At 48.4% G+C, this 12,262-nt stretch overlaps 1 protein-coding gene across 1 annotated transcript; it reads right to left on the reverse strand.

Annotated features, from left to right (window-relative positions):
* Positions 1-876: 876 nt before the first annotated feature.
* LOC142824462 (uncharacterized) lies at positions 877-10,436 on the reverse strand. The gene is made up of 5 exons (XM_075916460.1): positions 9,376-10,436; positions 8,770-8,829; positions 6,439-6,639; positions 3,698-3,811; positions 877-3,407 (listed from the first exon to the last, which is right to left on the reverse strand). Exons 1-5 carry the CDS (start codon positions 9,524-9,526, stop codon positions 1,912-1,914), a joined length of 2,022 nt encoding a protein of 673 aa, XP_075772575.1. The 5' UTR covers positions 9,527-10,436; the 3' UTR covers positions 877-1,911.
* Positions 10,437-12,262: the final 1,826 nt, after the last annotated feature.

Raw genomic sequence — 12,262 nt, forward strand, 5'->3', positions numbered from 1 at the left:
GAAGTTAGGGGCACAATGCAGGGTTGGTGGCAAAGGGTGCACAGGATGGGGGTGCAGGAGATGGGGAGCTCATGGATGCAGGAACAGTAGAGCAAGGCAGGGTGGGAATGAGACTGGAAGCCAAGCTGGTACATTTTCAGGGTCCATGTGTGCAGGGTCATGCACCTTGCTAATTATCCTTTGGTTTAGTATATTTCTTCCATAATTTAAATTGCATGTGTGTGTGTGTAAAACTCTCAATAACTCATGGGTGCCATGTAGGCACACATCTGAACAAGCGCACAGAATGTCACTGTTTGTGCACAAGAAAAAACTCACTCCACTCATGGATGGAAAATCTTAGGACTACTGGTTGAAGGCTCTAGCTGGGGCTGTGATCTTAAAGATGGAGGGGACTGACATATAGGCCACTGAAGCTTTCCCCACAGTCAGAGCAGCTGAATAGTTCTCTCTCATCTGTAGATTGTCTTATGTTTAACACACACGAGGACAAGGGGGATCCAGTAGATACAGTGTACTTAGATTTCCAAAAAAGCCTTTAACAAGGTCCATCACAAAAGGCTCTTGTGTAAATTAAGTTATCATGGGATAACCAGGAAGATCCTTCCATGGATTGAGAAATGGTTAAGACAGGAAACAAAGGGTAGGAATAAACGGTAAATTTTCAGAATGGAGAGGTGTAACCAGTGGTGTTCCCCCAGAGTCAGTCCTAGGACCAATCCTATTCAACTTAATAAATGATTTAGAGAAATGGGTGAGCAGTGAGGTAGCCAAGTTTGCGGACGTTACTAAACTGTTCAAGATAGTCAAAACCAAAGCAGGCTATGAAGAACTTCAAAAAAAGATCTCACCAAACTGAGTGACTGGACAACAAAATGGCAAATGAAATTTAATGTGGATAAGTGTAAAATTATGCACATTGGAAAAAATAAACCTAAGTATACATACAATATGATGGGGGCTAATTTAGCTACAACTAATCAGGAAAGAGATCTTGGAGTTATCGTGGATAGTTCTCTGAAAATGTCCACAGTGTGCAGCGGCAGTCAAAAAACCAAATAGGATGTTAGGAATTATTAAAAAGGGGACAGAAAATAAGATGAAGAATATCTTACTGCCCATATATAAATCTACAGCACACTCACATCCTGAATACTGTGTACAGATGTGGTCTCCTCACCTCAAAAAAGATATTTTGGCATTAAAATAGTTCAGAGAAGAGCAACTAAAATGATTAGGGGTTTGGAATGGGTCCCATATGAGGAGAGGCTAAAGAGACTGAGACTTTTCAGTTCAGAAAGAAGGGACTGAGGGGGATACGACAGAGGTATATAAAATCATGAGTGGTGGGGAGAGGGTGAATAAAGAAAAACTATTTACTTGTTCCTATAATAAGAACTAGAGGACACCAAATGAAATTAATGGGTAGCAGGTTTAAAACTAATAATAGAAAGTTCTTCACACATCACACAGTCAACTTGTGGTACTCCTTGCCAGAGATGGCTGTGAAGGCTAGGACTATAACAGGGGTTAAAAAGAGCTACATAAAATCATGGAGATTAGGTCTATAAAACGGTATTAGTGAGGGGGTAAGGAATGGTGCCCCTCGCCTCTGTTTGTCAAAGGCTGGAGAAGGATGGCAGGAGACAAATTGCTTGATCATCGTCTTCGGTCCACTGCCTCAGGGGCATCTGGTACTGGCCACTGTTGGAAGACAGGATACTACGCTAGATGGACCTTTGGTCTGACCCAGTATGGCCATTCTTATGTTAAAGTCTGACCTGTGTTTGAAGCCTTGTCTGCAATCAAAGTTGTTATGAGGAGACTCTCTTGTATGTTTTATCTGATGGTTAGTAAGGCAGGAGCACCGACTATAGCTTTCCCTGCAGTCAGAGCAGGTAAGGGTAGCTCTCACGTGTGGTTTCTCCTATGTCTAATAAGGTGTGAACGTCTACTGAAGCTTTTCCCACAGTCAGAGCAATTGAAAGGTTTCTCCCCTGTGTGGATCCTCCTATGTGTAACAAGGTTTGACCTCTTCTTGAAGCTTTTCCCACAGTCAGAGCAATTGAAAGGTTTCTCACCTGTGTGGGTCCTCCTATGGATAACAAGCTCTGAACTTGTACTGAAACTTTTCTCGCAGTCAGAGCAATGGAAAGGTTTCTCTCCTGTGTGTCTCCTCCTATGTATAACAAGGTTTGACCTCTTCTTGAAGCTTTTCCCACAGTCAGAGCAATTGAAAGGTTTCTCACCTGTGTGGGTCCTCCTATGGATAACAAGCTCTGAACTTGTACTGAAACTTTTCTCGCAGTCAGAGCAATGGAAAGGTTTCTCTCCTGTGTGTCTCCTCCTATGTATAACAAGGTTGGACCTCTTCTTGAAGCTTTTCCCACAGTCAGAGCAATTGAAAGGTTTCTCACCTGTGTGGGTCCTCCTATGGATAACAAGCTCTGAACTTGTACTGAAACTTTTCTTGCAGTCAGAGCAATTGAAAGGTTTCTCTCCTGTGTGGGTTCTCCTATGTCTAACAAGGTGTGACTTCTCATTGAAGCTTTTCCCGCAGTCAAAGCAAGTGAAAGGTTTCTCTCTTGTGTGGGTTCTCCTATGTCTAACAAGGTGTGACTTCTTATTGAAGCGTTTCCTGCAGTCAAAGCAAGTGAAAGGTTTGTCTCCTGAGTGGGTCTTCCTATGGTTAACAAGGTGTGAATTCTGACGGAAGCTTTTCCCACAGTCAGAGCAGTTGAAGGGTTTCTCCCCTGTATGGGCTCTCCTATGTGAAACAAGGTGTGAGCTCCTCAGAAAGCTTTTCCCACAGTCAGAGCAATTGAAAGGTTTGTCTCCTGTGTGGGTTCTCCTATGTCTAACAAGGTGTGACTTCTCATTGAAGCTTTTCCCGCAGTCAAAGCAATTGAAAGGTTTGTCTCCTGTGTGGGTCCTCCTATGTCTTACAAGGTGATCGCTTCTACTGAAGCTTTTCCCACAGTCAGAACAGTTATGGGGTGTCTCTCTTATATGTAGTATCTGATGGTTTGTAAAGTGCAAGTGCTGACTGAAGCTTTTCCCAGAGTCGGAGCACTTGAAGGGCTTCTCTCCTGAGTGGGCTCTTTGATGTTCAATAGGAGTTTCACAGTCACTACAATTGCAGGGTGACTGTTGATGGGGGATTTTCTGTTGAATGGTTTCTGTGTTTCTTTTCTCCCCTTGGCTCCTGTGACTGGATTTATCCTGTCCCCCTCCTGGATGATTTCCATGCTGCCTTTCTGGGCTATGCTGACTCTCGCAAGTCTCTCTCTGCTCACGTATCTGGGAAACATGCCCTTCAGGTCTTTCCAGTAACATCCCACATGGAGACACTTGCTCCGATCCCTCCTGCTGCACAAGATCATAGTTCTCGGTCAGCATTCCATCACCTGTTGGGATAGAGAAATAATCCAGACAGGAGTTATTGTCTATGATGAGCTGAAAGAAAACTCTAAAAGAGGAATAGAAAAGGGGACACACGCTCAAATAATGATTGAATGAGATGAGTTCACCCTCCTTCTTCACAACTCTTCCACAGAAGAGAAAACCCAGCCTTTCCTCATCCACCATGCTCTGGCTCAAGTTGAAGACAGGCTAAAGAATCAGACAGACTTCATGAAAACACACAACTAACACCTACTATAAGCTGGTTTCTGAGGCAATTTAACTGATTGCTCACCTGTGTGGATGCCACTGATGATCTCCCCTTCCTCACAGCTCTGGTGATCTGGGACCTGCAACTCCTCCTCTCTCTCCACCCAGGAGATCACATGAACTTCAGAGAGTGGAAATCCTGTTTGCAGAGTAATTAATCAAGTGCTGATCTTGTTCATTAAGGTCTCTGCCATTCCTGCTTCCAGAGTCAGGATCTGAGTCACCCATCCAGAGAGGCTTCTTTCCAAGAGCCCAGGACACACACACACACCTGCAGTAAAGGCGCATCCCCTCCCCCCACCTTGAGAATGGCCCAGCTCTTTCCCCAGGGGAGCTGAGCACTCTGCTGCACTCTCTAGGGTACAACTCAGTCCCCCTCAAAGCCCATTCCATCCCCCCCCATCCCCAGTATCTCAGGGCAGGACAGGGACATACTGCTCAGAAGGGGAGTTCTAGGAAGGGCTGGCAGGTCTGACACCAAGGCCCCCAGACAGGGCTCAGACTGTAGCGGCCACATGCCAGGTCACTAGGACTTGGAGAGGAAGGACTAGCTCTAGCTCCCCAAGGCTCTGTCCACAAAGCTCCTGGCTGGTGGGCTGGGCTCCCCCTGCTCTTTGGCTCAGATGTTCTACTTGAGCCAGAAGGAGGCAGAGCAAGTTGTCTGAGCAGCTAAGTGAATCTTTGGCAGGCTGCTTCAGGCCATGCCTATGCTCCTGACTCCTGATCCCAACTACCTGTGTCTGGGTGGGCCTTGCTAGCTGCCTACAACAGTTGCCTTTCCCGCACCTGCTCAGGGTGGCGCTAGGCTTCTCCAGCGACCAGCCAGGGTGGAGCTGGACCATGCTGCTTCTCTGATGCTTGTGGCTGTTACTCAGCTCCCTGTCTGTAGCCTCAGTTCTATTCTGCCAGCAGCAGCCTTTGTGTCGTTTCCCAGTCTGCCTCTTCTAGTGAGCCTGGCCTTTGATCTGGGGCCGCTCCAGGGAGGCACAGAATCTACCACATTTGCACCTTGTGAGCGCCTTCCCCTCAGCTTTGCCTCCACCCCTTCTCGGACCTGCATTTAGTGTTCAGAAGAGCCACAATAGAGATCATTGTGCTACCACTGTCACACAATCGCAAGATAGCTTGTGCGAAGTGTGCTGTGTGACGAGTCAATGGGAAAATTCTGATCTGATGACTAGGATTATCTTGTTTATGTCCATTATTTTTGAACTAAAACAAGCCAGGCTTTGGCAGAATGGTGGAGCACTGGTACCAACTAACCAAGAAATCACATTCCTGAGCAGGAGGAAGGCAATCAACACACCGCTCTCTGCAGTAACTGCAAACACACAGTCCTAACAGATAGCTCACTGACCCTTGTGCACAAGAGCGGGATGAAGGGATAATGGATATGGATGTTTTGTTCAAACAAACAGGCAGAAGGCCAAGTTGGGTGGCAACACATGGAACTCAACATGCATTTTATTTTGGTCAATATGAGAGGAGAAGTCACAGGAAGGGCATGTTGATGCTGGCTGAGGGGCAGTGTTCTAGCTGCTGACTGAGCTGGTACCATTATTGGGTTGGGACAAGTCTCATTATACCTGTGCCTGATGAGCTGGGACACTAGCACCCTGCTCCTTTCACAATAAACCTGGCCGAGTGCCTTAGCCTCCGAATGGAGCCTGGGTCTTTCTTAGCGGCAACCCTGTGGTGTGCTGCATGGATAAGCTGCACGCTCCACCAGTGCCGCTGGCATCAAGGCTCCAGAAAGATCCGCCCTGAACAGCTGTATCAACGCTCTGTGGCGCTAGCAGCAATTCTAATGGTACTGCAGTCACTGCGGGAAACAAAATTATCAATCACAGCAGCACCTGGGAACTTTGGTGTAAATCAGGACCACACTGTGCTATCGGGATGCTCATATGGAGCTAAGTATCACCCCTCTTTAGTGTTGGTATCCTTCCCAGCCCTGAGAAACAGGGACACTCTATAAAAACTAGTAAAGAGAGAGGTGACTGCACACAGAGAGTCTAAAGGGACTTGATCAAGGTCACACAGGAGGACTGTGACAGGCAGAGAACTGAACACAGGTCTCCTGAGCATGAAGCCAGACATTCACACAGGAAGAAAAAGTTCGTACCCGAACTTATAAAAATACAAGACAGATGACATGATTTATCTCCACTGAACAGAGAGGCAAGTGAGCCCGAGAGAGAATGAAGCTGAACTTTTGAAAGGAGACCCAGCCTGTGCCTGAAATGCAAGGGGAGCTCTGCTCACGTTTCTCTACTACAGAGCTACCTCGGACAAAATACTCGCAGAGCGTGAACTGCCTCAACCACCCTCCCTCAGCCCCAGCATCCAGCCCCTCCCACTGACAAGTACCAGCATGTCACAGAGATTAGCTACAGGCAGGGAAGGACTCTGGGAACCGCGCCCTCCTTTCAGTGCCTGAGCACACTGCCACATGGGGATCCTGCAGCCACTAACAGCAGCCAGACCCAGACCTCTGGTACCTGCTGTTCCTGCCTGAGCCCTTCCACTCACACCTCTGGTCAAAGCACAAGATGTGCAAGATAGGGGGGAAATGGAACGGGACCTGAACCTGCCTTCCCTGGGAGGGGTCACGGAGGGGAAAGTCTTTCACACAAGAGCCAGGATTATTGGGGCAGATATTCCTGACATTGGGGGCAGAGGCAATGAATAACCCTAAACCAAACCCAACCCAGATGCTCCAGAGCCCACCCAGCTGCTGTTACCCAAAGGGACAGGAATCCTTACTCAGCCAGTTCACAGCCTCATAATTCTCCTGCATCACATCCCTGCAGAGGGCTCTCTGGCCTGGGTCCAGCAGAGCCCATTCCTCCTCAGAGAAATACACAGCCACCTCCTCAAAGCTCACCGGCTCCACCACGGCCATTTCCTGTCCCTGGCTCTGCAGGCCAGGGGCTGAGCTGGAGACAAACATGGGTGTTCTGCAGCCTGGTAGGGGGAGAAGAGGGAGACATTTCAGAAGGGGCTTTAATCCTTTCCACATCCCCATTCTGCACAGACTCTGTCCATGGTGACACACATGCTAGATTCTGCCATTGTGGGCAAAAGTTTTAGTCTAGATATTCCATTAACAGCACACAGGAGTTAGATCCCAAATACACATTCATTTCTGTCTGTACCTGGCATAAGTTACAACATTACTGCCTCTGCCACAATGGAATTTAGTTCGCAGCACCCAGTGTTTCTGATAACAAGCCACATATTCATCTGCCTGAATATGGACATAGGTTAAACGCAGGCTGCTGTATTTAAAACCCCTACTCTTCATTCACAGATCTGCAGCACAAACTTTGCTCTCTCATCTGACAGAGACGTTATAAACCCTTTCCACAACAGAGAGTCAGTGAAGTTAACACCACCATTCAGATGCTTATTATTAAACACGTGTGCTGAGTGTTTCCAGGGTGAGATCTTAACATTCATGAATTAATGGGATCAGAAGATATCCTCAGTCATGCAGTCTGACCCCCTCAGTGGCACAAGCCATTTACACTTATTCCAGTTACCCAGGCACAAAGCTCTGTTTCCCCACAGTGTATTTTCTAGAAAGTCCCCCAGTGACTTGAAGACATCAAGAGATGGAGAATCCACCAGTTCTTTGCTCATTTGTTTCAGCAGCAAATCCTCTTCCCTATCAACCATTTATGCCCCTTCTAGCCTGAAATAGTCTGGCTTCAGCTTTCACTTATTGGCTCTCGCTGAGCCTTATCCAGTCAATGGTGTGGGCAATACATGTTGAGGGGGGGGCCAAATGGAAAGTGGCTGAGAGCTGCATGCTTCCATGACATTAATGCAGGAAATGCAGGGTCTGGGATGGACATTGGGAGAAGGAAGCAATCTTGGGATAACGGTGTGGGATGCAGGACAGGTAGAGGGGTCTAAGAGAGAGTTTGAGTGAAGGAGGCAGGCTGTGATCTAGGACGCTGGATTAGCCAACTACGCATTAGATATTAAAAGCAACTTTAATTTAGATAAGTGGCTGAGTGGACAAGGGACTGTGGGTTTCTGACCACTGAGAGCTCTTGCATATATAGCTGCAGGAGGAGGACAGAGTTTGGGTATGCAAAGCAGAGGGCAGGAGTGGGGAGCAGAGATTAGGAGGGGAAGGGAGAGGTTGGGGTGGCAGAGGCAAGCTCTGGACAGGAGACTTATCTGAGTGACTCCTGGCCAGAGGCCAACCACCTCAGGAAGGCAGGGAGCCTGCCCGACCCTCTCACAGGCTGCAGGGCCATGTGGGTGTGTGAATGATTATGACCCAGAGGGAAGGGGGCACAGTGCTTTGTTTCTGGCCAGAAACTGGCCAGTGATATTGTCCTGGGGGTGGAAGCAGCACCTGAAGCCTTCCCTCCTCCCCTCCAGACTCACCGTAGCTTTCTGATAGAAATGTAGCCGTGTTAGTCTGGTGTAGCTCAAACAAAATACAGGACTAGGTAGCACTTTAAAGACTAACAAGATGGTTTATTAGATGATGCGCTTTCGTGGGCCAGACCCACTTCCTCAGATCAAATAAACTATTTTCTTCCACTATTTGATCTGAGGAAGTGGGTCTGGCCCACGAAAGCTCAGTAGCTTTCTGAGTGACTTGAGATGGGGAGTGGCATATGTGGGCTGGATCCAATGGCTTGGTGGGGTGGATCCGACCCATGGGCTGTATTTTACCCAGGCCTGCACTAGATGTAACAGCCCTTTGGGATCCAGCAGTTTCTTGCCTTGAATGAACTGATATAGTGGAAGCCAGGCAGCTCTCAGCCTATTTATTGCTTGAAAGCAACCCCATATTGAAACTGACTGAGCAGTGAAATCTCAACTTGAATGTGCTGTCCCCTGTGCGCTTTAACTTCACCCCTTTAGCAGCACAAACCCATAGACCAGTGTTTCTCCAAGTGTCCACAGGTCCCCATGCAGCACCTCTGGGGCTCCTCACTGATCACTGAGTGAGATTTAGGGCTGTGCTCGCCATGGTCACTGGGTCTGGTTGGTAACTTCTATGACAATCCCATGAAAATGTTTTCACTGGAATTTTCTCATCATTTAAAGACTCTCCACCTGCAAACTCACCCTGTCTGAAAGCTCCCAGGGATTTTCCTCTTGCTCTCTCCAGTGCAGAGGGCAGAGTGTCTGGTGGAAGAAGAGATAAGAGAGGTGAGACTCCAGGCTCTCCTATTTATAACAATGTCCCCTCTCTGAATTCTGCGTTTCACTTGTATCAGAGACCAGACAGAGACACACTCAGGAACTGAGTATGAAACAGTCTGAAACTTTCATTCCTTCTCTCACTCAGGCACCTCCCAGCAATGGAACCAACATCCCCGCAACCTGTCCCAGGAGAGAAGCTGTAAGTGAGATTTACTTTTCCCTCCTCACCCCCTCCCACTTGGCTTCTCATTCACTTACTGCCTCTTATCATAACTTGGAGCTGTATTGGTGGAACACGTGGTCATCACAGTAACTTTAGCCATTTTGATCTCTGAATGGAGTTTGCAAACCCCTGGCTCTATCTACAAGCAGTTGGGTCTGTTCGATCAGTGTCTCTAAGGAGAGCAGTGTAATGGGACCGTCATTCTCCATGTGGGAATTGAGGCAGGGGAAGGTTGGCTTCATAGGCCAGATTCAATGGTCTCAGATACTTGAACCACTTTCCCCTAATCCATCCCTTCTAGGTACCTTTGAACTCCCTTAGAGTCTCCGACAGAGCAATCGTTTTCTGGGAGAAACCTCTGACTTGTTCTTCTAGTTCAGGAGAAATCTCTTCCGGCAGCTGGAACTGCCCCGTCTCACACCTGGACAGAAACAATTCCATGTGATTGTATTTCATTTGCTGCTAAGTTCTGGCTAGTGAGTCTCAGCCCTAATAGGCCTGGAGTCAGAATTCCTCCAATTTTCCCAGCAACACAGTCCATGGCCATGCAACCTTCCCCTGAAAGGTCCCATTGCTGTTCTTCACTTCTGTCCTGGGGAGACTAGCTGGGGGACAAAAGGGGAATTGAGTCTTCATGGTCAACTCACTCCTTGGACTCTAGGCGTTGAGGGACAGGAGGTTCCCAGGTGAAGGGCTGAAGGAATCTGTCCAGTAGGGACTAGACTGAGACACCAGCTCCTCCATCCCCAGCTCCTTCCACACAGGTCTCCAAACAGCCCTCAGGTGGGACAGACTCTTGGTCCTTGCTGCCCTGGGCTGAATGTGCCCAGTGCACAGCAGTGACAGGCCCATGTTCCACCCCACAGTCCCCAGGGAGGTGACAGCTCCAGGAAACACTTGAAGTCAGACTGTGCCCTGAATGGGGAATTCCAGAGTCTGCTGTGTGAGGGTGAGACCCTCAGAATTAAATGAGTCAGAGATATTCGTGTCTAACATTTGGCTCTTAGAGCCCTGTGGAGATGTGATGCTAACATCAGCTCCAAGCTCTTTCCCTGTGCTGTGCAGTGTGAGGGGAGTGAGAGCCACGTACCTACTCAGGGTGCTCCTGATGTCCTAGAAAAAAGACACAAAAAAGACTCTCAGCCCCATTGCACACACACAGGGGACCTCAGGGAAGGGATTTTGCAAACAGAGGAAGAGAGCCCCTGCCCTGACCCCAGGAACATGGATCCCCTGAGTGAATGGGGCTTTACGATCTCTAGTAGCTCTGTGCCTGTAACTTTACAAAGCACGGCAGTTACTCACATGGCAGCAATGCACATGGAGTTACATCCAGATCTGACAGCTGGACCTCAGCACTTGTGATTCAGGAGCCTCCCTCCCCTGTGTGGGGAGCTGGGACGTTTCTCCCTCAGTCTCACCTTCAGGAGTTCATTTGCTGGCTTCTGACACTTCCCCTCCAGCTCACTGATCCCCTTGCTGATACAGGAAATCTGTGCAGAGAGTTTCCCGACAGTGTCAGTCTGGAGCCTCCCAATCTCCTCATCCAGCTTCTCCAGCTGGGCCAGCAGGAGTCGCTCTTGTTCCTCCAGGAACTTCCGGAGCTGCTGAAACTCGGCCACAATCTTCTGCCTCTCGGCTTGGGTCCATTTCTGTATGGAAACAGGGAAAGGGCTGGTCAAGGGCATGAAAGGAGTCAGGGTCCTTCCATGGAGAGCTGAGTGCGCAGCAGGGAGACTTTCTTGGAAAACCCTAAAATGTGTGACATTTGACTCTACTTTGTGGTTAGTAGGCAGAGGTGGCTCTCCCAGCATCTCCTTTGGGCCCTGTGTCCCTCTGAAAGGGCTGTTCCCATGTCTGTCATGGGCAGCATCTTTTGTTATTCATGGGCTCTGGAAATTCAGACCCTGAGCCAGCACGAGGCAGGACTTAGCACCATTCTGACAGAGATACCCAGGAAGGAAAAAGGAGGAAACATGTTAATACACCAAGTGAGCAGACAACCCTTTAGGGGGACACTCAGCTCCCTTGGGGAGGATTTCTGGGAAAGCTACAAAGGCTGGACATTAACTCACGTGCTGACATGGATGCTCAGGGCCTGTCTACACATGGATCTCACCCTGCAATCCACAATCCAGAAGAAACACAAACAAGCCCAACCTCAGCAAGGCCACACAGGACTCTGCCTCCTAACAACCCTCCCACTGCCAGTCCCTGCTGTTTCAAACCACAGGCACCTACCAGATACTCCTGGTGTTTCCCTTCTGCTGTTTTCCTTCCCAGCACCTTTTCTCTCTCTTCCCTCAGAGTCTTCAAATGGACTTCCAATTTTTCCTGAAGAAACAGAGATAAGCATGAGGGCAAACCCCATCAGATGTCAGGAGCCCATTTGTCTGCCTTTAAGAGAGTCCCAGTTTTATGATATAATGCAGATTGCCTATCTCCTAGAACTGGAAGGGACCTTGGAAGGTCATTGAGTCCAGTCCGCTGCCTTCACAGCAGGACCAAGTACCACCACTGACAAATTTTTGTCCCAAATGGCCTCTGAAAGAAGTGAACTAACAACCCTGGGTTTAGCAGGCCAATGCTCAAACCACTGAACTATCCCTCCCCCCATGGGGAGATCTGCCCCTGCCTAGAAGGGACTCAGCCCTGGACATGGGTTTGTCCATAGAAAAATAAAAACTCACAAACATCCCACTCTCCCCACCTCTAATATCGTCAATTCACAGACACTTACCTTCCTTCCTCCCCCCCCTTGCATCTCCCTCCTGTTCTGAAATGTGATTTGTCCTTTTCATATGTGTTCATTTTTTTTTTAATTGTATCCTTTGGTATATATGGTTGTGACTATTTTCTTCCACTATTTGATCTCAGGAAGTGGGTCTGGCCCACGAAAGCTCATCATCTAATAAACCATCTTGTGAGTCTTTAAAGTGCTACATTGTCCTGCATTTTGCTCCATAGAAAAAGACACAGGAGGAGACTGTGGATGCAGCAGGACACTTGTGAAGGCAGGGGAAGGATCAGTGGTGGCACCTTTATAAAGAATGATGCAGGTGGGGATTAGGGAGGTAAAAGTGGTCAACAATACTAATCACGTAACCGATTACAATTTTATCAGTGACAGGAGTTTTTTAACCTGCTGACTGGCAGGGCTGGTAGCGGAAATGGGCTCTCCTGGGCCAGGGA

Source organism: Pelodiscus sinensis, unplaced genomic scaffold, assembly GCF_049634645.1.
Source record: "Pelodiscus sinensis isolate JC-2024 unplaced genomic scaffold, ASM4963464v1 ctg35, whole genome shotgun sequence".
NCBI classification, from domain to species: Eukaryota; Metazoa; Chordata; order Testudines; family Trionychidae; genus Pelodiscus; species Pelodiscus sinensis.

What these genes read in the sequence shown, in the direction of transcription:
- LOC142824462 (XM_075916460.1), bottom strand. Translation starts at nt 9,526, where the DNA reads ATGAAATACAATCACATGGAATTGTTTCTGTCCAGGTGTGAGACGGGG. An exon ending in GACTCTAAGGGAGTTCAAAG is followed by an intron (nt 8,830 to 9,375) that starts GTACCTAGAAGG and finishes TTCTTCCACCAG; the next exon opens with ACACTCTGCCCTCTGCACTG. An exon ending in TGAGGCTGTGAACTGGCTGA is followed by an intron (nt 3,812 to 6,438) that starts GTAAGGATTCCT and finishes CTCTGCAAACAG; the next exon opens with GATTTCCACTCTCTGAAGTT.